At 42.2% G+C, this 26,787-nt stretch overlaps 1 protein-coding gene across 2 annotated transcripts in view; it reads right to left on the bottom strand.

Annotated features, from left to right (window-relative positions):
• Positions 1-1,094: 1,094 nt before the first annotated feature.
• The window catches only part of CLHC1 (clathrin heavy chain linker domain containing 1), a 39,275-nt gene continuing 13,582 nt past the window's right edge, over positions 1,095-26,787 (bottom strand). The window contains exons 5-12 of one of the 2 annotated variants that reach the window (XM_040994053.1): positions 22,102-22,303; positions 21,902-22,014; positions 20,848-20,932; positions 16,008-16,114; positions 12,699-12,873; positions 9,275-9,474; positions 2,789-2,968; positions 1,095-1,434 (exon numbers count right to left, since the gene is read on the bottom strand). In XM_040994053.1, the coding sequence (XP_040849987.1) occupies positions 1,238-1,434; positions 2,789-2,968; positions 9,275-9,474; positions 12,699-12,873; positions 16,008-16,114; positions 20,848-20,932; positions 21,902-22,014; positions 22,102-22,303 (1,259 nt within the window). In that variant the 3' untranslated portion in view covers positions 1,095-1,237. The remainder of the gene's footprint in view (positions 1,435-2,788; positions 2,969-9,274; positions 9,475-12,698; positions 12,874-16,007; positions 16,115-20,847; positions 20,933-21,901; positions 22,015-22,101; positions 22,304-26,787) is intronic. The other variant, XM_040994054.1, reaches the window with a different exon arrangement.

The following is a 26,787-nucleotide window of genomic DNA, read 5'->3' as shown; positions in this document are numbered from 1 at the left end:
TCTGGATACAGGTCATGGCTCCTAGCTTCAGCCACTTGAGGGTTGCGGTGGTGAAGCAGCAGATGGAAGACCCCTGTCTCTTTCTCCCCCTCTAGTTATATAACTCTGACATTCAAACACATCAATAAATCTAAATTAAGTCTAAAGTTAGAGGGATCTCTGTCCTGTCCCCCCCCTTTTTTTTTACTAGTAACTCACCAAGTTATATTGTTAGATTTTTTTTTTATTAATTGCATTGCATATATGACACAGTGTTATAGGAACTGGGATTCCCCCACCCCTCCCCGAATCCTCTTCCCATGGTGGATTTTTCCACCTTCTTGCATTACCACAGTTTAAATTCAGTTGAGGTTCTTTCATTGGAAGTATTTACCAAGTGATGACCATTAGGATTGCTCCAGAAACCCCTCAAAACAAATGAACAAACATACAAACAAACAAAAAACCTAGAATGGACAGACAATAACAAGGAAAGCTTAAAATCAGACAGGATATGGTCAGCGTGGATTCACTCATACCTCATTAGGTGGGACACAAAGATTAGTTACGCCTCACTAGGGTACTGGGGATTTCTCTGCACACCCCTCCTAAAAAAAATGTTCTGTACCTAAACTGATGACACATGTCTTGCTAGAGTTATACGCCAGTTCAGACCATCCAAAAAATAACCAAGTTAAGCAAAATCATGCTTCAACACTATAAACAGCTAAATACTAAAATGAAAACAGACATGAGACAGCTGAATTGTAATCTATAGCTATTTTGAGGTGTATAGAACCCGGTTGAATATAAACCAAAATTGAAATGTCTATGAAGAAGTCAGGATGTAGTTAAGAACCTGCATTTTCTTATTAACATATTGGTATTGATTACAATATCATGTCAATTAATGCCATAATGTTGTAAATTGTTGTTGATGTTATGTTGGGGCTTTTAATTGGTTGGGATGATACTTTGCTGGCTATACCTTCAGACCAGAGATGGTCTCACCAAGAAATCGTTGAACTCTCTAGGATATTCTTAGATTTTTATGAAGATTTCATATAAGAAATGACCAAATGGGGAAATAAATGTTTTCAAAGACAAATCTAAATGTCATCATAACAAAAGAAGTATGATTTATTTCTGAGAGTTTCACACTCTAGATTTATTCAAAAGTGAGTTATGCCAGGCTAGATTGTCCAACCAACACACATAAAATGTCATACAAGCGCCCTCAACTGGTTAAGATACAGAACTACCAAAATACATGTTCCATTAAATTGATTGTATCTTCCTTTTCAGAAATCTCTGTAACTCCAGCCTGGGCTCGAAGAATGGACATGATGTCATTGGATAACTTTTCAAAGCCATTTTGTAAACATATATTTGCCATCTCTTGCCACTTTTCCACAGAGCAAAATGAATCACTTATCACAAGATGTTCTACAGCATCTGAGAAGGAAAATATATATTATTCTATGGCACTTTTTGTTAGTTAGAGATTTTGCAAAAACTAGAAAGAAGCATAATTGCAACCCAGTTCCTGTTCCTCTCTACCCGAGTCCCATAGTTTAATGCTATAACACATGGACTGCTGAGTTCACCTCACGGTAAGTCCTTGGGAGTTAGCACCTTCTCCTCTATCCCTGCAATCTCTTCATCTCTCACTTCAAACCTCCGCCATTTTCACATTCTAACGCCTCCACTAACCTCCTTTTTGGTAAGGTAGCAAATGTTGAAGGTTACAAGGCAGAGAGCTCAGCAAGTGAAGAATGTAAGCTATCCTTATCCACACAGTCTATAGTACACTACCAGAAACTACCCAAAATACTGGGAACCTAACTGTTCAGTTTTCATGTTCCTTCAATTCTTAAAATACCTCAGTAGTGTAGACCTAAGGGTTTAAGGAATTCTGGAAAATCTCCGTCCTATTTTTTTTTTAAAAAAAAGATTTATTTATTTTTATTTTTATTGGAAAGGCAGATATACAGAGAAGGGGATATAGAGGAAGACCTGTCCGCCAATTCACTTCCCAAGTAGCCACGACGGCCAGAGCTCAACCAACCGGAAGCCAGGAACCAGGAGCTTCTTCCATGTCTCCCATGAGGTGCAGGGTCCCAAGACTTTGGGCTGTCCTCCACTGCTTTCCCAGGCCACAAGCAAGGAGCTGGACAGGAAATGGAGTAGCCAACACATGAACTGGTGCCCATACGGGATCCTGGCACATACACACACATATTTGCGTGTGTGTGTGTGTATCCTCTGTCCCTGTAACTCTATCTTTGAAACAAATAAAATCAGGGGCCAGCGCTGTGACACACAGCTGCCTTTGGTGCTGTTATTCATATGTGTACTGGTTTGAGAGCCAGCTGCTCCATTTCCAATCTATTTCTCTGCTAACCTTCCTGGGAAAGCAGTGGAAGAAGGCCCAAGTACTTGGGTCCCTGGACCCGCATGGGAGACCTAGAAGAAGTTCCAGCATTCTGGCTTCAAACTGGCCAAGCTCTGGCTGTCGCAGCCAGATGGGGAGTGAACCAGCAGATGGAAGATCTCTCTCTGTCTCTCCTCTCTTTGCAAATATGCCTTAAAAATCAATAAATTCATCAAATCAATCTTTTAAAAAAGAAATTTATAGTATTGTCAATAGATTATTATTGACATGGTAATCTTTATATTTATAGATTTTAAGTAAACATTATCAAGACAGAATTTTAAGGAAAATTTGAGTTAACTCAAAAATAATCTTACTGAGCCTTTCCATGAATAACCTGCTACTATTTCATCTACAACATTTCATCCTGCTTACCTTTCCCACCTGTATTTATTTGCTGAAGTAGCATCATGCCCGTCTTTCTCAAGTCGACAGAGAACAGATGAAGCACGGCAAGACTGAAAGATAAAAACGGTGGCTTTCCGTTCCATTCTTTAGTGAGACACTGAATTAATTCAGTTTGAGGACATAACGTTATTAGCTGTATCAGGTCATCTGAAAGCAAAAACGGAAAACTGTATCTCAACATCCTAAAATGATAAATCAACTGAAAACTGGGGCCGGCCAATATCCATCAATACTTCTTTTTCCAGACCTTCCTACAGTCTCAATGACTCACTTCGAGTGAACAATACTATCCCAGTTGAAAAAAATTAGATTCAGCATAGCCTAAACCAAAGGGAAACTATCCATAACAAAGAATACTAGAAAAAAAAAAAACAAAATAACCATCATGAAAAGAAATGTGGTGTATGAAAAGCATATAGATTTCAATCAGGATACCTAATTGAAAATCTACTTATATGACAATTTTTTGAAATTCAGCTTTTGCATCAGAAAATGCTACAATTGGAGATCATTTCTGAGGTTATATCTAATAATACCACAATATTATTACAGTAATACTACAGTATTATTACAGTAATAATACAGATCTTGCAACTGTTATTTAGATCAATGTGTACTGAACAAATCTTTCCCTCTGAGCAAGTAATTTCCTTTTAAAAAATGTTAAGTATTTAGAATTCCAGTCCTAGGCCTGGCACAGTAACCCAATGACTAAAACCCTGGCCTGGCACACGCCAGGATCCCATATTGGTGCAGGTTCCCATTGCAGCGATCCCACTTCCCATCCAGCTCCTGCCTGTGGCCCGGGAATGCAGTCAAGGACGGACCAAAGCTTGGGACCATGCACCTGCATGGGAGAACTGGAAGAAGCTCCTGGCTCCTGGCTTTGGATCAGCCCAGCTCTGGCCATTGCAGCCACTTGGGAGTGAACCAGCAGGCAGATCTTTCTCTCTCTCCTCTCTGTAATATTTGCCTTTCCAATAAAAATAAATAATTCTTTAAAAAAAAAAGAATTCCAGTTTGAAGATTCTAAGAAACCATTAATTAATTCAAGTATTTAATGTTCATGCCATATGAAATTACCTACGTTTCCCCCAGCTGTAGGCAACTGTCTAGGTTATAATGAACTTAGGGTAAGTGCCACACTGCTGGGAGAAGAGCAGCCAGTGGCTGGCGGGCATCCTAGGCCTAGTTAATGTCAAATTTGTGTTACTATACCAGTGTGCCAGCATAGTTGGTTATTATATTTTTTAATTGTTTTTTTAAAGATATATGAATGGGCAGATGCCAGCACACCAGCAGACAGGGTGTCTAGGGACCCTCACATGAGTGCACATGGGTCCTGGATAGGTAAACAGGGCTCCAGGCTGGCACGGCGCACAGCTATAGGCTTGGGGACCTGTGCACTCGCAGGCACAGGGGGCTGTGGATTACTCAGAGAAGCGGATCTGGAGATGAGTAGGGAGGAGGGCTGCTGGGAAAACTAGATGAGTGAGGAGTGACTTCTGGGGGACTTCCACCAACCAGGCTACTGCGCTCGCGACTAAATAAGGGGGCTGAGACCAGGTGGTTTAGAGAAAGGAAACCAGAGAACCTTTGGAGGCTAAACCAAACATATTTACTGTGCAGTGATCACCAAACAAATTTATTGTGCTGGGATTTTACATATATTAATTCACTGCCTTTACTATTCAGAGTGAGTGATATATTATCCTTTTCATGTTACATGTAAGGAAACAGATTTAGGAGACTTTGTTGGAATTTATTTCCCTGAACCATGCACACAGTATAAATCAGAACTTTCTCGCCTATTCCCAGTCTATGCCCTTCCTGATTTATAGTGCTGTCCCTTCAAAAGACACACACACATACAAATTTGTATGTATTATGTATTCAACATATTTGATTACATGTTCCATGTATATATATTATACCTGCATACATATGATGTGTATGTTTGTGTGTTTGCATATAGATCCAGAGTAAGCCTGTTCTCATATAGGTGGTTAGAATATTCTCTTACTTAATGATAATGAGGGAGCTGAACAAAAAACTACTTCATCTTTATTTCAGAAATAATTACCCGAGAAAAAAATAAAAACAATGTTTACTTCTAAACAATAAATCAGAACCATGCTTTTGTAACAAAATTTTTTAAGGATTTTTCTAAGTTGTTTTGGTTTTAGTTCCCTTTTTTTTTTAGTGCTATTTTTTTAACTTATAACTGTAAACTGATGATCTAAATACAAGAGAAAAGACTTTTTTTTTTCTGAATTCAAGATATTAACAGAGTCAATCTGTTCCCCAGGGTCAAGGATATTACCTTGGGAAGCTGTGGTTGTTTCTCATTAAAAAGAAAAATAAGCAAAGTGGTTTTTCAAACACTATTTCTATCTTTTAATATCTATTTTCTCTGGTTACATAACTTTCATCTTATGACATGCTGCTAAATAAGTTATTAGGCTAAATTACAGGATTCCAACTGTAGGAGATTTATGACTTAATTATTAGATATAATTTGTATAGGGTAGATTGCACTCCTAGAGGAACAAAAGTGAGTCAATTCTGTTTCTTTGCACCTATGTGAATTTTTTAATCAGCAAAGAAAGTTCATATTCCATTCAATAAAAAGGGTAATTAAATCCTACAGTTCATGAATATGAATATGTATTTTTTATATAAGGAAAGAGAAACACAGAAACTGCATTGTCACATTTAAATAACAATAAAATATATAATTCATTCAGCCAAGTTTGATTAATACTTTCTTTTTTAAAAAAAAGATTTATTTGCTTTTATTGGAAAGCTGGATATACAGAGAGGAGGAGAGACAGAGCGAAAGATCTTCCGTCTGATGGTTCACTCCCCAAGTGGCCGCAATGGCTAGAGCTGAGCCAATCTGAAGCCAGGAGCCAAGAGCCTAGAGCTCTTTCAGTTCTCCCATGCAGTTGCAGGTCCCAAGGCTTTGGGCCGTCCTCAACTGCTTTCCCAGGCCACAAGCAGGGAGCTGGATGGGAAGTGGGGCTGCCGGGACCAGAACTGGTGCCCAAGCGGGATCCCGAGGAGTTCAAGGTGAGGACCCCAACTGCTACACTATTGCACCGGGCCCAACTGAGTAATACTTTCTATGCTACATCCTGTGTGTAACTTCAGACTAATTGCTTGCCTTTCTATGGAGGAGTAAGTGCAATAATGCAGGCAAAAAGTCTAGCTATCATCACAAAAATGGTTTGGGTATGCTGTTATTAAATAAAGAAATCAGTCACTTTAAAAAATATACAGAATCTAAGTAAAAGTCAATTCATCACTTAAAAATGATCAAATTCATGGCTGTAAAATATTCATTTTCCTGAAAAATGTGATCTAAAATTGTTGTTTCATTCTACTTTATACATTCCTATAGCTGGGATGTTCAGCTTTTAAATTAAGATTGGTGCAAGTCTGAGTGACAGGAAGGTGTGAGAACTGCCTGTACATTAAAGTTGCTCTTTAGCTGAATTTATAACATAGGTCTACAATTCTCTGCTGCCCAATTTTAACTTGTATATTTCCTAATTCTGAAATAAACATTCTTTCAGTAATTCTTCATTTCTAATACTTATATTAGAGTTCAGAACAACAAATAGACCAACAAATTCATATATTTTTTAAAAACTCTTGTTTGCAGCATGCTCTAGCATACCAACTAAATTTATCTTTAAAAATGCATATTTCCTCCAGATGCAGACAACTGCCTAGTTTGCCTTGTACCTAGGCAAGTGCTGCACTGCTGGGAGGAAAGCAGCCAGTAGCTGGCATGCATTCTGGGTCTGCTTAATGCCAAATCTGTGTTAACAGGTATGCCAGCATACCTGCTGCTTCTTTTTTAAAAAAAAGATTTATTTATTTTAATTACAAAGTCAGATATACAGAGAGGAGGAGAGATAGAGAGGAAGATCTTCCTCCAATGATTTACTCCCCAAGTGAGCGCAATGGCTGGTGCTATGCCAATCTGAAGCCAGGAGCCAGGATCCAGGAACTTCTTCCTTCCAGGTCTCCCACGCGGGTGCAGAGTCCCAAGGCTTTGAGCTGTCCTCAACTGCTTTCCCAGGCCACAAGCAGGGAGCTGGATGGGAAGCCAGGATTAGAGCCAGCGCTCATATGGGATCCCGAGGCATTCAAGGTGAGGACTTTAGCTGCTAGGCCACGCCGCCGGGCCCTGCTTCTTCTTTTTCTTTCTTTCTTTTTAAGAGATAAGTGGAAGAAGTGGGGAACTCTAGGGCAGGATATGCCACCCTGACTCCTGGGACGGTTGTAGGGGAAAGGGAATGGTCACAGTTTGCCTAGAGAAGGGTTTCTGAGCATATATTGGAGTGGGAGCAACTGAGGGCATGTTTGACAGGGAATGGATGCCTTCTGGGGTCTTCCACGGACCAGGCCCCTGCACTTGCAGGTAGGCAAAGAAGCTGAGATGTAGTAGTATAGAGGGGGAAAACTGGAGGGCATGTCTGGGTCAAGCCCAAATACCTGCCACATGGGAGACCTGGACTGGGTTAAATGGCACTGCCCACCACCTGCTGGAGCTCACAAAAGCTGGGGCTGGGAGACATGCCTGGCTGGGCTAGACCGAAGTATCTCTCCATGAGTGTTGGAGCAGTGGATAGGCCATGTCAGGCTGGGCTAAAATACTCTCAAATACATGAGAGAAGTGAATCTTGGGGCAGCTTGTATAGGGGAATTGTGGGCTTGCCTCTGTGGTATGGCAGTACCTGCCAGTTTACATGGAGAGCTGGGGGTGGTGATGGGCCAAGCCAGATTGGACCCCACAAAACTCACTTGACAGGCCCCTACTTAACACTTGCAGAAGATGTGCCTGGGAGAAGGCGAGGCTGGGCCAAGCTGTAGCATCCACTAACACATGCAGGCATCAGCACTGAGGGCAGACCATGTCAAGCAGGGCCACTGCCCCCCCACTGGTACATGAGAGATCTGGGGCTGGAAGCAGATCTGATTGGGCAACTTGAGGAATTATCCTGCTAGGTCGCAGCTCTAACTGGGGAACACAAGAGCCAAGGCTGGGGGCAGACCAGGCCAGGCAAGTCTGCAGCACTTGTCAATGTTTGTGTGGGCTGGGTCTAGGGACAGGCTAGGCTGGGCCAGGCATTAGCACTCATTTGCACACATGAGAGCCAGGACAAGGTGTAGACCTTGTTCAGCTAGGCTAGGCTGCAATACTCACCAGCAAGAGCTGAGACTGTGGGTGGGCCATGCCAGGTTGGGTGAAATCACCTACCAGCAAGTACAAGACCTGGGGCTGGGAACAGCCTGGTAAGAGAACTCTGAAGACTCTCCTATTGTACTATAATTCCCATTAGTGAATGAGAGAACCAGGGTTATGGGTGGATCAAGTTGGGCAAGGCTGCAGCCACTGGTACATGTATTGGCTGGTACAGGTGACATGCTGCACCTGACCCTGCACTGGCTGGCACACATAAAAGTCAAGTCTGAGGTCACCCCGGGTGAGGTTTCTTTGGGACTTGCTGACTACATCACTGGACTCAAACCCTGGACACAGGGAAAATCACAGGATGTGTGGTCTGAACTTGGAGTGCATGTGTTGGGACAGGGCCTCCTCAGTTGCTGATGCCCATGCATTAGACAACATGTCCAGATGCACACGGGGGACATGACATCCAACTCAGGACATCAACTGTCTTGTCGGAGGCCAGAAAGCAGAACAGGTTGGATCTGGGCAAGCTTTGCAACACACTCCTGGGTCTGTGGATACACAAAGATTCTCAACCCTAGTGTAACGACTCTGACAACATCTCTCAACTACCAAGACTATTCAAGTAACACCCTTGAAACACTCTTCCCCACATAGGGGTCTCCAAAGTATCATCAAAGGACTGTGCCCTATCCCAGCATGCTGATATGGTTTAACAGCAAGGCATGGCCCCCTCCCCTTCCTCCTCTGCATCATTATCAACTATGTAAATAATGCATTACAAATAATTTTTTAATTAATAGGTTTTTTAAAATAAAATAATGCTTGCTTATTAGTCAATCTAGTGAACTGCCTTATTAGTCAGTCTAGGCAGGCAACAACATCAAAGAGCATGTCCAAAGAGCATGACAAGGTTCTGACAAGGGTCCCCTGGATTGCATCACACCGTGGCAAAAGCACACACTTATGGTCTCCTTTCCTTGCGTGATAAAGCTATCAGAATTCAATCATGAGGCCTCCACTGTAATAACCTTTTCTAATTACTTCGCAAAGATCTTACCTCTAAACCATGTTTAGATTAGGTTCTATGCTCTTAATGCCATTAACACAAGATTTGGGGGATTAAACTAATTCGGGGTTTTAGGGTACAAACAATCAAAATACAGCAGCCTGATATTATAAGCACTCTTACAATTGGAAGTCTAGAATTTCAATGAATGTATTCAAATAGCAGGTTTTTCACTTACCAGAAGTAAAGTCCTTGAACTGTATATACTCCATGGCCCTGTGAATCTGTCCCTGCTTACACAGGCAGAGTAGAACTTTCTTGTGCTGGCCACACTCACTGTAGACAATCTGGGCTAAAGCCAAGCACTTGGCTTTGCTGTAAGTATCTTGTTCCCCGTAATCATAAATTGCATCCCCTGCTTTCTCAGACAATGTTAGCCTAAAACCAGAAGATCAATAAGGCACCCATGAGAGACTTCTTGATCAGTGGTTAAGACCAAAGCAAATAAAAATTCAGCACAGTGGAACCACATTTTCCATGGCCTGTAAGAATGCCAATAGGCACTGATGATGAAAGAGAAATTAAACATATTGCAATTGAATACCAAAAAAGCACGCATTCCTTCTGGAGCAGACATTTGGCAAAGTGATCTTAGATGTTTTCTTTTTAATCCTACAAATAAGGTTAAAACTCTCCTGAAAATCCTGATAGGATTTAAAATTATAAGGTGCACACATTCCTTTGTAATTTTGTATCTCAGTTTCTCAGCAGTTATTTAAATTCTGAACCTGTGTGGTGTAGGATTTTATTCAATGCTGGTTGAACACAGCAACTATAACTCCATCTCATAACTGGTGACACATCTTGCAAGCATTTGTACTTGAAGGAAAACAGACTGTGATGGCACTATCATTTCACAGCTTGTTACAGATATGTAAGATCCAACAGGGAGAATGGAAATAACTGTCTGCTGGAAAATTCTCTTAAGATGGCCCAATTAATAGATTTTACTTATCATACTGAATTGTGCAATCTTCATGGACAAGTAAAGTGAGTCATCTAAATACCATTTTAGAAACTCCACCTGGAAACTATTAATACAAACTGAAAGAACATCTTGGTATCACTTCTAATTATTGGATGCAGGGAACTTTGTGTTTTAGTAGTATTTTTAATTAACAACTATAAAACATCAGTACTCACATAATATTGATGTCTGTACACATCAAACAAAATGCTGAAAACATAAAAAATGAGATTCAGAGAAGCCTAAAGAATGGATGCTTACTAAACAGCCAGTAAACAAAGGTTTCTGTGCTTATTGAGGTGGGCAACAAAGAGAAGGGTCTAAAATTAGTAAGCAGTTGGCAACTTTGAGTACAAACAAATTATTTTGTTAAATGGAGTGGGAATTTTGCACAGTGATAGCATGTCCACATCTTGTATCATAGCATCTGGGTTTAAGTTCCAACTCAAGCCCCTGATTCCTGCTAGAGGCGAGAGCGATGACTCAAGTACTTAGATCCTTGCCACCAAATGGGAAAGCCAGATTGAGCTCCAGGCTCTCAAGTTGGCCCAGCCCAGCTGCGGAGGGCATCTGGGAAGTGAAACAGCAGATGGGAGATCTCTATTCATTTCTGCCTTTCAAGAAGTAAAAATTTACAAAATATATAGCCATAAATCATGTAACTAAGCAAGTCCTTGACTTCCATAATTTAATACCATAATATAGACATTAGAACCTGTAGTCATGTTTCTCAAGGCTGGACAAATAATTACTCTAGGTAGTAACTCAAATACCAGAGAGAAATGAAAATACCATTATTTTAGTATTTATTTTACTAATCATTACTTCTCTGGTTTTTTTAAAAATTTTTATTTGTTTTTTGAAAGTGAAAGTTACAGAGACAGAGACATGACAGACAAACAAAAAATCTTCCACCTACTGGCTCACTCCCAGATGGCAATCATACCCAGAGTTGGGCCAAGGCAAAGCCAGGAGCTAGGAGTGTCGTTGTCTCCCACGTCACAGGGTCACACTTACGCCACCTTTTCCTGTCTTTCCCAGGTCATTGCAGGGAGCTGGAATGGGAGTGGGGCAGGTTGGACATGAACTGGCACTTTTATGGGACACTGGTATTGCAGGCTTTATATATCATGCCACAGTACCAGCCTCCAGTACCATTATTTTTCTTAAATAGTTACCACCATGACACTGGTGCAACAGGGCTGGGAAGTGGACTAGGAGCTTCCAACACTATACCCAACCCATCACCTTCTCACACCCTTCTTTTATTTGCTTGAATGTCCTCACCCCCTCATGGGCTCTCCTCACTCCAGCTCCCCATCCAAAAGTGACTCTTGCAAGGACCTCTGAAAGGGGATATAGAGAATACAGAGGAGCTATGCTTATCTCCACCGGTAAACTAAGATACGTTTAACCCCATTAGTAAAAGGCGAAAGATTTATATGATCTGAAGAGAAACCAGAATATAACGTTTAACCCCATTAGTAAACTAATATAAAAGGGAGCATTCAGTTACTAAAATCATGCACCACACTTAGTATTTAGTCATTTATAGGGCTGGATTTGCAAAGTTAATTTCCTTGACTTGCTCCTACTATAGTATCCCTAAAAACAGTGGTATTTTCTCAATTTATACAGTCAAGGAACTGTATAAGAATTAAACTTTAGGGGCCCAGTGTGGTGGCCTAGTGGCTAAAGTCCTCACCTTGAATGCACCAAGATCACATATGAGCGCCGGTTCTAAATCCAGTGGCCAAGCTTCCCATCCAGCTCCCTGCTTGTGGCCTGGGAAACCAGTCGAGGATGGCCCAAAACCTTGGAACCCTGCACTCATGTGGGAGACCCCAAGAGGCTTCAGGCTCCTGATTTTGGGTCAGCTCAGCTCTGGCAGCTGTAGCTACTTGGAGAGTGAATCAATGAAGGGAAGATCTTAGTCTCTCTCCTCCTCCTCTCTCTCTCTATATATATATCTGTCTTTGCAATAAAAATAAGCAAATATTAAAAAAATAATTAAATTTTAATTTTTAGCACTGTGGAATGGGTCAAGAATCATCAGTATGTATTACAGATGTTGGGAAAGAACAAGCACTTTCTATGATGTCTTCAAGTTCCAACCATTTCTACAGCTCCCTATCAAGAAATAGAAATGATTCCAGACAGAGAAAGAAAGAAGGAAGCAAAGAGAGAAATGGTAATTATAGACATGAGGAGGACATTTCCTAAATTAAAGAACTGAGACCCAGCCCCAAGAAGCCACTTTCTGCCTGCGGCCTTGGTCTTCCTGCTTCCCGCTTACAGGTGTGCCTGGGTCTTGCCGTTCCAAGTCCTCACAGCCTGCTGCAGCAGGGTTCCACCTTTTCCCAACCAGGAGGGACAGGGGCCACCATTCCCACCCTTATTGCTTAGCTTCCACCCTCCACTAAGCTATCATGAATCAACTCTTAACCTGGACTCGCTGTGACTGTGCCTCACTCCTCTGTGAGTACTTAAATGAATACTTTCCAACTGATTAACTGCAACAGTCTTAAAGTAAATGCTCCAATACTATACTGAAAAGAAAATTGTTAAAATTTTGAGAATGGATAACTTCATCAACTGAAAGCCAAAATTAAGTTAAAAGGGAAACTTTGCTTACTTTTCCTGGGTGACCCAATTGGTAACCAAATCAAGCCGCTTTTCTAATAATCCACATTTGATTCCTTCCAGAGTTAGTTCTGCATCAACAGGTTGTCTAAAAGCATGACTTGTGCTAAAGATAGCCTCAAAAAATAAGAGTAGTGGAAGAGGCTTTCCTCTAATTTTTCCAACAGCTACAGAAAGAAGAAAAGTTTCTGCATTAAACACATTAAGAGATAACTCCCTTTTCCTTATTTCATATCACTATATTGCTTTTCTAAAACCTTAACAACCTAAAGATCACATACTCTTAAACTTTAACACATATAAACTTCACATCTTTGATCATAACTAAATATTACCATCCCTGCCATATGAAGATACAGGCAGCTTGAAGTGGTTTGTCTACAAGCCCAGGGATGTCAACAGCAGCTGATGGTAGCCAAAGGCGGGAGAGGCGAGGAAGGGAGTTTCCCTTAGAGACCCCCAAGAGAACCTGCTGACACCTGACCTCAGCCTGTGGCCTCCAGAACTACACAGAATAACTTTCTTTTCTTTTTAGCCACAGGAATTGCCTGTTAACGGTGCTTATCTACTATAATCAAATAAAAACAATTTAAACACAGAAAACAATAGCAGCTGCAAACACAGAAAATAAAATTCTTCATGCAGGTCTGGTGTTAATGCATCAGTGTGCCCACATCCCATGGTGGAGCATCTGAGTTCAAGGTTCAGCTCCCCTCCCTACTTCACCTCCTACGAATGTGCCACTGGAAGGCAGAAGGCTTCCGCTGGGACCTGCCACCCATGTGCAAGACCCAGGGGAGTCCAAAGCTCCTGCTTTTGGCATGGCCCAGCTCTGGTTGTTCCAGGCATTCAAGGAAAAATCCAGCAAAGTAAACAGATTTCTCTCTTTCTCTCTCTTTGTGTGTGGGGTGTGGGTATGAGAGAGACGCTTTCAAAAAAATAAATTTAAAAAATTCCATATGAAACTCTACTGCTACAAATATAAAACTGCATTTTTACTCTGGCATGCTCTAATACTAAAAATAATTCAATGAGAGTTGGCAAATTGGAATATTGAATTTTATATGTATGTTCAGTTAGTGAACAAATATAGAATCCCAAACACACAGTCACATGACAATTCATATTGATTTAAACTATGTATGTGTATAAGCATATATGTGTGTATAGCAGTTGACTTAATCTGGAATCACATAATCTGGAATTAATCCACCAAATTATTTTCCTTTTCTAAATAGAGAATATCATATTTTCCAAGTTTTTATTTGGTTGGAAGTGAGGAAATTTTAAGAGAAGAGCCGGACAGGGCTGTCTTAGGACTTGGAGAGCAGAGACCAGTGACTAACATTTCCCTGGAAAGTGTACAGTGAAGAGGTAAGAGTGCGGGAAGAGGCCTCAAGACAGGAGCTGACTCAAAGTGGACCAGATGGCTGTTCAAGGGTGAAGGAGATTCCAGGGTGGGCGGGCAGGCAGGGCCTTAGCGTCCTCCCCGAGAACTCTGGTCTCAGCTGAGAGCAGAGGGTCTTTCGCGGTATATGCCGCCAGAAGCAGGGAAGAAGAATCGCAGGGAACCCTAACGTAATACCTCCTGAATGATTACAGGGTGCGGGGGGAGGTGAGGCTCTAAAATGCAGACTAACAGCAGTCAACTAGAACAAATTGGGGCATCTGCCACACCTCGGAGGCCAGACCACCAGTGCCCATGTGGAGTTAGGCTTTGCTTGCCCCCTGCATAAGCCTATTCGAAAGCTGCTTGGTGACTAGAAGAGGGGCGGGTACCACTATTAGTGGGAATGCAAATCAGCACAACCTTTATGAAATGCAGTATGGTGATGCCTCAGAAATCTGAAAATTGATCTACCACATGGCCCAGCCATGTGACTCATGAGAATTTATCGAAATGGAATGAAATCAGCAAGGCTTAAATTACTGCATTACCAGCAAAAAAAAAAAAAAAAAAAAATCAGCGAGACTGACATTCTGGGATTTGATTATTTACAACCTTATCTATACTCCTAGGGCAATAGGATTTATTTATTTATTTTTATTTTCTGCTTATCGGGCCCAATCGGTTATTAAGAAACTTATAAATAATGAATATTTAATTTGTCAGCAAAGTAAAATTCTTAATGTTTGATATCCAATAAAAATTACTAAATTTGCAAAGAATCAGCTATGACTCAGAATGTGAAACAACTAATAAAATTGTTATGAAAACACAGAGAAGAATCTTTGAGGATTTGTTGCAGATTTCTTAGGTATGACACTCAAATAATCTTCTATAATAGAAAAAATTCACAAATTTCAATAAAATTTAAAATTTCTAGGACTGGCACAATGGCTCAATGGCTAAATACTCACCTTGCAAGCACCAGGATCCCATTTGGGCACAAATTTGTGTCCAGGCTGCTCCACTTCCTATCCAGCCCCTTGCTTGTGGCCTAGAAGAGCAGTGGAGGACGGCCCGGCTTTGGGACTCTGCACCTGCATGCGAGACCCAGAGGAAGCTCCTAGCTCCTGGGTTTAGATCAGCTTAGCTCTGACCATTGTGGTCATCTGGGGAGAGAATCCTTCTCTCCATAAATTTGATCTGCCTTTCCAACAAAAATACATAAATCTTTTAAAAATAATAAAATGTTTATTTCTAGACACTGTTAAGAGAATGAAAACCAGGAGAAAATGCTTGTAAACTATATGCCTATCTGATAAAGATTTGGTACTCTCATGACAAGATACTATTCATCAATTTAAAAAAATGATAGATTCAACAACATGAATTCGAAAATATTTAGGTGTTAGGCAATTAAGTCAGTCACAATCAAAACACTCAATGTGTGATTCTACTTATGTCAAATTACAGGACACACGAATCCATCTAAGGTGAATGCAAGCTGGCTGAACTGCCTAGCAGCTAGGAGAAAGAGACATGGGAGAGAGAGGGTGGGAAAAGAGATCGCTTACCGAGTTGTACAATATGTGCATATCAAGTTACCACAAGAGGGCTGCTTTTAAAGGATGTGGGGAACATTTGACAAAACATTAACCTGTATTAAGTTTTATAATGAAGACCTGGGTATGAACATATTTCTGTATATTTCTATGTACTTGAAACCCCATAAATCAATTTAGAAAATTTAATCAAACTCCTTAACATTACAGCTCAAGAAACTGGACTGCTGACAGAGACAGGTCTGGACTCTGGATTTTCAATCTCTCAGTTTAATGCTCTTTCCAGTCTCTAAGAGGTCGGGGACTGAGAGTATAATTTGCATTCATATACATGGTTGAGAGAGACACTTACCTTTAAATTTATTCATCGTGCCAATGTTTCGAAGAATTCTTCTAGGGCTATTTGCTGCAAAACAAGCTGCTTTTTTATATTCACCAAGTGAGATTAATTCATTGAACCTGTGGCCATTGCATGTCATAATGCATTGTTAACAGTACATGCAAAAAAAAAAACAAAACAAAACAAATGCTAAGTCTAACACAGACTAAATACAGTGGCATAATACAGGAAACTAAAAGGCAATTCCAATAAACTGGATTCATTCTCTCTATAATGATGTTCCACCAATTCTTTCTCTAATATTTTGGGTTTTCTTTTCAAGTCTCAGAATAAAACTCTCTACCGCCAGCTGCCATTGAACTTGATGCATACTTTATTCTGATAGCACTCACAACCAGCCATACAGAATGGAAAGACAGAATTTCAGTGAATTTACAATAACCGCAGATTTTTTTCTCTTATTATATCTTCTTTTTTTTTAAGATTTTACTTTATTTTCATTAGAATGTCAAATATACAGAGAGGAGGAGAGGCAGAGAGGAAGATCTTCCGTCCGATGAATCACTCCCCAAGTGGCCTTGCAGATCTGAAGCCAGGAGCCAGGAACTTCTTCCAGGTCTCCTACGCAGGTGCAGGGTCCCAAGGCTTTGGGCCATCCTTGACTGCTTTCTAGGTCACAAGCAAGGAGCTGGATGGGAATCAGGGCTGCCAGGACACAAACTGGTACCTATATGGGATACTGGGGCATACAAAACGAGGACTTTAACTGCTAGGCTACCACGCCTGGCCCTCTCTGATTATATCTTATACCCATATATGAAGGTGAGTTGGAATAAAGAAGGGCAGTCTCAGAGAAGCTGAGCCTAGAGAACAAATGAACTGAACAGGGTTTGTCAAACTGGAGATCAATAGGTATCCTGAGGCTGGTGTGGTGACATCAGGCTAATCCTCCACCCTGTGGCACCAGCATCCCATACAGGTTTATGTCCTGACTGCTCCACTTCCAATCCAGCTCCCTGCTTATTGCCTTGGAAAGCAAGGGAGGATGGCCCATGTCTACACCCACATGGGAGAAGCTACTGGCTCTTGGTGTTGCCACCAATTACTGAGTGAATCAACAGATGTAAGACCTCTCTGTAAAATCTGCCTTTCAAATAAAAATACATAAAAATCTTTGGAAAATAAAGAGATGCCCTCACTATTTCTAAGACTACATTGGTTTCCAAGGCATCTGGCTCTCAAGTAAATAATAGTAAGCTAACACAAGAAGAAAAGATACTGGCTAGATTGTCAAATTAGCTCTTCAGAGTGTGTCGTGGGCAGTGCTAGGCTGGACCACACCATCCATTGTTTTGCATATGAGATGGGGCTGGGGACAGAACTAACCAGGTGCCTGCAACCTCCAGTGTGTGTGGGGGTGATGGACTGAGCCAGACCCTGCACTGGCTGGCACACACAGGAGTAAGGCAGGGCACCCCATCCTCCAACTGGATTACTGAACTCAGAATTCTAACCACAGTAAAAATCAAAGGAAATATGGTTTGACCATGGAGTGCATGTCTCAGAACTAGGTCTCCATGGTTGCAGAGGCCTGTGCAGTGGATGACATGCCCACATGCTCATGGGGAACATGACAACTGCGACGGACGGGCTCAGCCGGGAGCAATCAGTCCGACGGGAACAGGACCCCGGGAACGGTGGGCAAGGATTCGGCGAGTGACAAACAGACACGACAACTCAAGGAAGTTGTGTCTGAGTGTATTTTGCAAAAGCAAGGCATCAGCTTATATACAATAGATTATTGCAAAAGAACATTTTTCTTTGTTTATACATGTGGTTACATTTCTAGGGAGGTAAACAGGTGTGTTGAGCAAAGATTGTTCTCTAATAGCCCGGTGACAGACTGCAGTTGCTATTTCTTGTGGACGCAGTTTGGCACCAGTTGCAGTTTTAATTATTAAGTAGTTAGCCCTCATTGTGTTTTGTGCCTTACACTGGTTTTAATATTAACTTGCCTATATTTCTTGTTTTTCTTCTTGTATGGCTTCTTAAGCTATAGTTTTCTACTATAATCTTCTTTCTAGAAATTCTCAAAATTAACCCTAAATAGATTCACTAAAACTAACAACTTAATAGTTTTTATCTCAGACTGTTTGCTATTCTTATCCAATCTCCTGTCAGAAGGCTTCATAGAACTATAAAGGAACATTGAGCCTTTGCCGCACATAAATAGTATTATTCCAGTCATAAAGGTAAGAGCAAAGAGAGTACAGCTAGGAACGCCAAGACCACTAGAGATGCAGCCGATTCCGGGAGGCATCCTTCCTTGAAGCTTACGCCTCGGTCCGGCGATTTCTCAAACCGGCTTCTACCGGAGGTGGCGTGACAGACAACCAGTTCACTGAGGCCTGCAGAGGACATTTAGGACCATGGAGAACAGAACAAAATGGACAGCTCTCCTGGAAAAGCATCTGGGCGAATTGAGACTAAGGTGAATTATGTCGACCAATGGACCTCAGAAGGATTTCCTCAAACCTAGAGCAGCAGAATCAACAGCATCTCAGAACTATCAGAACCACTCTGGCAGTATCCTTGGACCATGCTTCATATCAGGGACCCAGGGATGACATCAGATGGCTGTCCCTCACTAGTGGGTACTGATGTACTTGGGCTGCTGGGAACAGCCCTCTTCCCTTCTCTCTACACTTCTCTCAGATATTAGACAAAAACAGGAGATTGGAGGCCATTTTCTCATGTGCTTTTCCCCATCCCTCGGCCCTCCCCATCCTAATCGATGATCCACATGGGCATGCATCCGACTCAACCATGTAAACATGATCAAAAATAAAATATTATTTTTAAAGCAGCCAAATTAGCTCTTACACCACAATTAACAAAATTATGGCAAACAAATTACATGGTACTACAAATGAGAGTAGAGCCCCACAGGTGAAATTCCACTGAAATAGTAACATAAAGCTTTCTATCTGAAAATGGAGGTATGTACGGGTGTTCCTTCATACACCCCTTCCCTGGACTGGCCTCACGCCCTTGGAGCGAAGCAAAGACCCATCACAGGAAGAACAGAAAAGTCAGTGGGAGAGAGACTTGGAAATGAAGCCAACCTTTTCACTCGATAATGAATATAAAGAAGCCATCCAGGAGGTAGGCAAGCCAGAGAAGAAAACATCAATACAGATTTTATAAAAGGAACTCCGTGCTTGATTCACCAAGGTAACCTTGTGTTCTGCTTTGTTTCTATTTATGTAACATTAAAATCAAAAACAAAACCTGTTGTTAAAAAGTTTTGCAACATCAGATTGATAGCAAAAATATCAAATAAAACTTGTATCAACATTATAACCCTCTTATCACTTCTGAAAAACTCAGACTACCAATGTTTTCCACAAAGAATATATGGGGGGAAATGCCTATATAGTTTATATTCTAATTTCCCCAGTAAAACAGAATTTTAAAATTATAAAAGCCAGAGAGGTGGGTATTGTGGCAAAGCGGGTTAAGCTGCCACTTGGAATGTCCACATTCCATAGTAGAGTACATGAGCTGATCCCTGCAAAGCCACTTCCAGCCTAGCTTCGAGGCTGCACATGAATAGCTCAAGTCTCTGCCAACCATGCGAGAGATCCTAATGGAGTTCCAGACTCCTGGCTATTGTGAGCATTTGGTTAATAAATTAGTCGATGAAAACTTCTGTCTGTCACCCAGCCTTTCAAATGAACCAAATAAAGTGAATAAACATTTTGAAAAACTAGAGATTATATTTTATCAAGATACTAAATGGTGGGGTTAGTGCAGTGGTGTAGTGGGTAAAGCTGCCATGTGCAGCACTGACATCCCATGTAAGCACCTATTTGAGTCCCAGCTGCTCCATTTCCCATCTAACTCCCTGTTAATGGCCTGGGAAAGTAACAGAAGATGGCCCAGCTCATTCTGCACTTTCATGGAGAGACCTGGGAGAAGCTCCTGGCTCCTGGCTCCTGGCTCCTGCTTTGGATGGGCCTAGCTGCAGTCATTGCTGCCATTTGGGAGTGAAATAGCAGATGGAAGATCTCTCTCTCTCTCTTTGTCTCTTCCCCTCTCACTCTGTAACTCTGCCTTCCAAATAAATAAATAAATCTTAAAAAAAAAAAAAGGTACTACTGGGCCCAGTGCCATAGCCTAGCGGCTAAGGTCCTCGCCTTGCACATACTAATATTCCAAATGGGCGCCGATTCTAATCCTGGCAGCCCCACTTCCCACCCAGCTCATTGCCTGCAGCCTGGGAAAGCAGTCAAGGACGGCCCAAAGCCTTGGTATCCTGCACCCATGTGGGAGACCCAGAGGGGTTCCTGGATCCTGGCTCCTGGCTTTGGATCAGAGCAGCTCTGGCCATTGTGCCACTTAGGGAGTCAATCATTGGATGGAAGATCTTCCTCTCAGTCTCTCCTCCTTTCTGTGTATCTGACTTTCCAATAAAAATAAACTAAATCTTTTTTTTTAAGTGTACCAAGTGGTTAATATGGTCATTTAAACATGAAAAATCAAAAGCTTTGAAGATATTTGCCATTCAGAACAGGTGCTTAGTATGGGAGTTAAGATACCCACATCCCAAATGGCAGTGCCTGGGTTCATGTCAGCTCCTGATTCCAGCTTCCTGCTCATGTGGGCCCTGGGAAGCAGCAGAGACGGCCTAGTGGCTGGGCTCCTGCCACTGTGGGTGGGACCTGGAGTGTGCTCCTGGTCCCTGGCTCCAGAGCCACATCAGCCCCAGTCACTGTAGGCATTGGGGAGTAAAGCAGCAGCAAAGAGCTCTTTCTGTCTCCCTAAAAACAAAGCAAAACATCGAAATTGCCTTTCAATGTAGTAAAGCACAATCTCAGCTTCTCTGGTCTGGTTTGGATCATCTTCCAGTAATTCCTCAGCGGAGCCTTGGTCACCTGTAAACATCGAAAGCACTACTGGAAGACATTTGAGGCTTATCAACAGAAAAACAGCATGCAAATACATGATTAACAAAAAGCTACCAGCTTCCTCCTAAACTGAATGGCCTCCCTGTGCCTTTCCCCTTTATTTTCAATTATATTCTCTGTGGTTCACCAAGTCTATTTACCCATTAACTGTCAGTGCTGAAGAAAGAAACTTATAAGTAAGGAGGCTAGCACAAATAAGTATATTTTTGCTTTACTGAAGCTCAACCTAGTAAAATCCCATTTTATAGATTTCTGCAAATAAAAATATCTTCCATTACATATGCTAATCAATAACAAAGGTGGGAGGGTTGAGGTTGTGGGGGAAGCAGATAGAGCCATGCACGCCAGCATGACCTATGGCTGTTGCTTAGAGTTTGAGCTGCTCCACTTCAGATCCAGCTTCCTACTTAAGTGCTTAGGAAAGCAGAGGAGGATGGATCCACATCCACTCAGAGACCTGGAAGAATAGGTGCTGGCTCCTAGCTTCAGCCTGGCCCAGCTACGGCTGTAGTAGCCATTCGAGGAGTAAACCTGTAATGGAAAATTCCCTGTTGTCTTTCTCTTTCTCTCTCTTTCAAATAAGATAAAACAAATCATTAAAAAACAAAACTAAGGCCAACACAATAGCTCAACTGGCTAGTCATCCACCTTGCAGCACTGACAACCTATATAGGCGCTGCTTCATGTCCCAGATGCTTCAGTTCCCATCCATCTCCCTGCTTGTGTCCTGGGAAAGCAGCGGAGGATGGTTCCAAGTTTTGGAACTCTGCTTCTGTGTGGGAAACCAAAAGAGCTTCCTGGTTTCAGATTGGCTCAGCTTTGGCTGTTGAGGCAACCTGGGGAGTGAACCAGTTGATGGAAGATCTTTCCCTCTGTTTTTCCTTGTCTCTGCAAACATGCCTTTCAAAAAACAAAATAAAGCCTTTGAAAAATTACCATATAAATCTTTGGTTTTCTGAATTTGCTCTACAAAATCTGGGAAGGAACTGCTCATATCAGATTTCATCCATAAGTTAAATGCACTAGAAATAATCTGTAGTTTTTGATGACTAGAAAGATAAAAAAAAAATCAACACATGAATCTAATATCAAATGGAAGGCTATTAGAGCAACACACACCCAAAAAGCTTTCATACCCAAACTGCAATTCTTTGTTCAGATTTTCAGCTTTATCTCGCCGTTTTAATAGCATAATCATTTCTTCATCTAAATCAGCCTTCTTCTGAACTGATATATAGTCTACTGACATAGACTGCTTTAGTTCTGCATATTTATTTTCAAGGTATTTCATGTGTTTAGTGAGTGCTTCCAGACTGATGGATTCTTGGAGAGTCAGGCCTGTAGGAAAAGGAAGATTAGACTGGCTAAGCCATATGTGGGAACCTTGTGCTACACAGTAAATCTTGGCCAGATAGGTCAGATGCTCACTACACCAACATATAATTCAAAGGGGCCAGCACCGTGACATAGCATATTACACCTCCTGCTGCAATGCTGGCACCCAACATAGGCACCATCCTGGCTGCTTCGTCTTCAGTCCAGCTTTATGCTGGATTAAAACAAAACAAAAACACATAAGATGGCCCAAGTGTTTGGACCCCTGCATCTACATGGGAGACCTGGAAGAACTCCTGAGCCCTGGCCTTCAGCTCAGCCCAGCTACGGCTGGTTGGAGCCATCTGGGGAGTGAACCAGCAGGTGGAGATTCTCTATCCCTCTGTCTCGCCTCTGTAACTCTACATTTCAAACGAACAAACCCTTTTATTCAAAAAAAATTTCAGAAATGGTTGGTAGCATGTACATATAGATTACGAAATGTTAGTAGAACTAGTGTAAAATTGTAAATAGCTAGCAATTTTAAATGTCATCAATGGTAATTTAGTGCAGTGACAATTCTGACAACATACAGACCTTAGCAGTTGAAAAAAAAAATCACCTGTGACCTCATCACCACTCCCAGAAAATCCCTATGCATCACTGTTGCTTCAAGAGCCTCTGCCTAACAACTCAGGATTTCCTTACCAGATCTGTCTACCCAAGCTTCACATCACTCTATCACACAGAGTTAACTCCACCACAATGGGTTTATTCTTCCAAATGCCAAACGTGTACCTACCTGCTGCAACTTTAAATGTCTACTTTTCCCAATAAGGCCAATTGCTGATTTGAACACACAATTCCCAAATGTCCTCTTTTAGAAGCCTCCCTAGATTAATACTAGATTTTAATCATTTCCTTATTCTAAATCTTCTCAGCATTTAGTCAATCTGTCAGTTAGTCTTTGTTTATTTATCTCTATACATCCTTCTAAAATTTTTTGCTTACCTACTTATTTGAAAATCAGAGCTACAGATAGAGAGAGATCTTCCACCCACTGGTTCACTCCTCAAGAAGCCCGCAAGACCAGGGCAGGATGAGGCTAAAGGCACAAACCAGGAATTTACAGGAGCTTGCCACATGGGTGGTAGGGCCCCAGCATTTGGGCTATCTTCTGTTGCTTTTCCCAGGCCATCAGCAGGAAACTGGATGGGAAGTAGAACAGCCAGAACACAAAATAGCACACATATAAGATGTCAGCACAGCAGGTAGTAACTTCACCTGCTTTGCCACAATGGGGAAACCAACATACCATATAGGAGTGGAGTGCCTAGGTCTGAGTGTTGGATGCACTTCCAGTTCTAGCTTCCTCTTAATGTGTAGCCGTAAAGGTTGCAGCTAATCAGGTTCAAGCACTTGAGACTCTGCAACCCATGGGAAAGACTTGGACTTAATTCCAGGTTCCTGGCTTGAGCCTGGCCCCACCCTGGCTGTGGCAGGCTTTTGGGGAATGAATCAGTGCATGGAAGATCTCTATCTTTCTCTTTCTCTGCCTCTCATTCTCTTACCATTGCCCCAACCCTACCAAGCATGTGTATTTATGTGCACTATACCCTCCTAGCCTTTCAAATAAATTTTTTTTTCAAAAAATATTTTCTATCTATTGATTTTGCCTCTAGACAAATATAATCCAAAATATTTAAAATTTTTGAATGTTTAGCAGGGCTGGGGGCAGGCTGGGCAGGGTGGCATGAAGGGCTGGTACCACTCCCATAAGAGGGCACAAAAACTAGGACAGGGGCTAGGTTGGCTAGACAGAGAGACACCCAACAACAACTGTGAGGGCTGGATAGTTGAGCTGGTTAGATGGAACTAGGCTTTAATACCCATTGACATGTATGAGAGCCCAATGGGATGTGGGACAGACTGGACTAGTCTGCTATACAAACCCTGGCAAACCAGGGTAGGGGGTGGGCCTGGTAGGGGTTATTGTGGGGCACTCCGATTAGGCTGCAGCTCCTACTGGTTTATGTGAGGGCCAAGTATGTGCTGGGCAGTACCAGGCTGGACTATAACACCCATTGGTTCCAGTGAGAGACAGGGCTGGAAACAGAACCAACCCAGCAATTGCAACTGCCAGCTGATCAGGGCGATGTACTGTGCTGGGCACTATACTTGTTGGTACATACAAGAATCTGGTCTGGGAACACCTCAGACAAAGTTTCTTTGGAGATCTCCCCAATCGAAATGCTGGACTCAGAACTCTAACTATGAAAAGACAGAGCACAGAAGTCAGTCAACTACCTCAGCTATATGTTGGCAGTGAAAAACTGGGCAAACAGAGACTCTAAGATGGACTATGTCAATCAGTGGATTCTTCAATGACCTCATTGTGTTTGGAGTGGCAAGACTGGCAGCAATTCATAACTGTTGAACTATCAAAACCATTTGAGCAAGACCCTCGGAGCATGCTCCACATAAGGGACCTAGGATGGGTGGGAGATTAGGTGGGGCTTCTCCCTTAAAATCCCCCTTTATCTCAGATATATGAAGGAAACAATATGGAACTAATAACCTTACCCACTTCCCTGTAGCCCTTGAACCTTTTTACCCTAATTATCTATGTAAATATTGTTAAAAACATAATTTAAAAATGGAAAAAAAGGGGGGGGGGTCTGGTAACATGGCCCACACCCTCGGCTAGGCCATTATACTCATGGCACATGCAAAAGCGGGGCTGAGGGCAGCCCATGCAGGGGACACCTAAAGAGGTGGGATCCTGGAGTTTCCTGGCCTAGGCAGCACTCACTAATGCCTCTTAGCTTTGGCAAATAGCCTGTTTCCCTTTCCTGATGACCTCGGGTATCTCAGAATGCCCAATCTCAGGCCTTGGCAAATGGGTGTTACGACTGGGACGTCTCAGTTGCTGAGGTGAAGCACATACTCAGAAGCACATGAAAGGCAGACAGCCCACCCCTCAGAAGCCAATGACTTCTCAGAACAAAGACGAGGATGTGGGGGCACAAAACCATTGGCACTGAGCAGAAATTCTCTGGCTTCTGAGAAGGATCCATTAGAAGACAGAACCCAGGATAGGCAATTCCTATACCTCTAATTAGCAGAAAGTAACTAAGAGAAGATATTAATTTTGCATCCTTCAGCGACCTTCAAGATTAAGGACTATAAATCTAGATAGCTGGCTTGGGCTCAGGAACTGGAAGTCATGCCTCCCCAGCTCTAGGTAAATCTTACCTGTCTATTTGTCACTCAAATGTCCTTGCCTCCAGAAGGTATCTCCCCCAAACAGGGAGAAGGCAGCAGCAGGAGAGGAAAGGCTGGGCAGCAGGGTGGAGAGGTGGGGAAATGACGGACGGTATCACACAACCACTTCCCTTCCCAGGCTTTCATGTGGCATGGCACTGTGAAGAGGTGATCTCTCTGCCCACAGACACAGGATGGGCGGCAGAAAAAGCTCTCTCTCACACCTTTCCCTTGCCATCCCTGAACATGGCCCGTGGGTGCCTGGGATCTCCTTACCACTTAAATAAACTTTATAAACTTTTGTTTGAATACAATTATCCATTTTAAAAATCTTTCTTTTCTCCAGGAAGAATATTTGTAATTCCTCTAGTCATCTATCATACGAACTTAAGCTAATTTTTTAAACTTCTTAACATCCTAGATGAATTCCTAAATATATCCCACTTTCTTGAAATGTAGTTAAGATGGGCCCGGCAAGGTGGCCTAGCGGCTAAAGTCCTTGCCTTGAACACTCCAGGATCCCATATGGGTGCCGATTCTAATCCTGGCAGCTCCACTTCCCATCCAGCTCCCTGCTTGTGGCCTGGGAAAGCAGTCAAGGACAGCCCAAAGCTTTGGGACCCTGCACCTGCATGGGAGACCCGGAAGAAGTTCCTGGATCCTGGCTTCAGATTGGCATAGCATCGGCCGTTGCGCTCACTTGGGGAGTGAATCATCGGATGGAAGATCTTCCTCTCTGTCTCTCCTCCTCTCTGTATATCTGACTTTGTAATAAAAATAAATAAATCTTTAAAAAAAAAAAAGAAATGTAGTTAAGAGTATCATCTTTAAGACATGGGATGAGGGCCCAGCGAGGTAGCGTAGCAGTTAAGGTCCTCGCCCTGAACGCACCAGGATCCCATATGGGCACCGGTTCTAATCCTGGCCCCGCTTCCCATCCAGCTCCCTGCCTGTGGCCTGGGAATGCAGTCCAAGATGGCCCAAGACTTTGGGACCTTGGATCTTCGTGGGAAACCCAGAGAAGGCTCCTCCTTCAGATTAGCTCGGTTCCAGCCATTGCAGCCACTTGGGGAATGAACCATCGGTTGGAAGATCTTCCTCTCTGTCTCTCTCTGTATATCCACCTTTCCAATAAAAATAAATAAATCTTTAAAAAAAAAAAAAAAGACATGGGATGAGAAGATGTTGAAATTAAGATGTATCAACAGTGTTCACCAGAACTTGACACTCTAAAATCTTCCCAT

The sequence above is a fragment of the Ochotona curzoniae genome, unplaced genomic scaffold (genome assembly GCF_017591425.1).
Source record: "Ochotona curzoniae isolate NIBS_2020 unplaced genomic scaffold, NIBS_Ocur_1.0 contig_883, whole genome shotgun sequence".
NCBI lineage: Eukaryota > Metazoa > Chordata > Mammalia > Lagomorpha > Ochotonidae > Ochotona > Ochotona curzoniae.
This window is presented reverse-complemented; position numbering and strand designations above follow the sequence as displayed.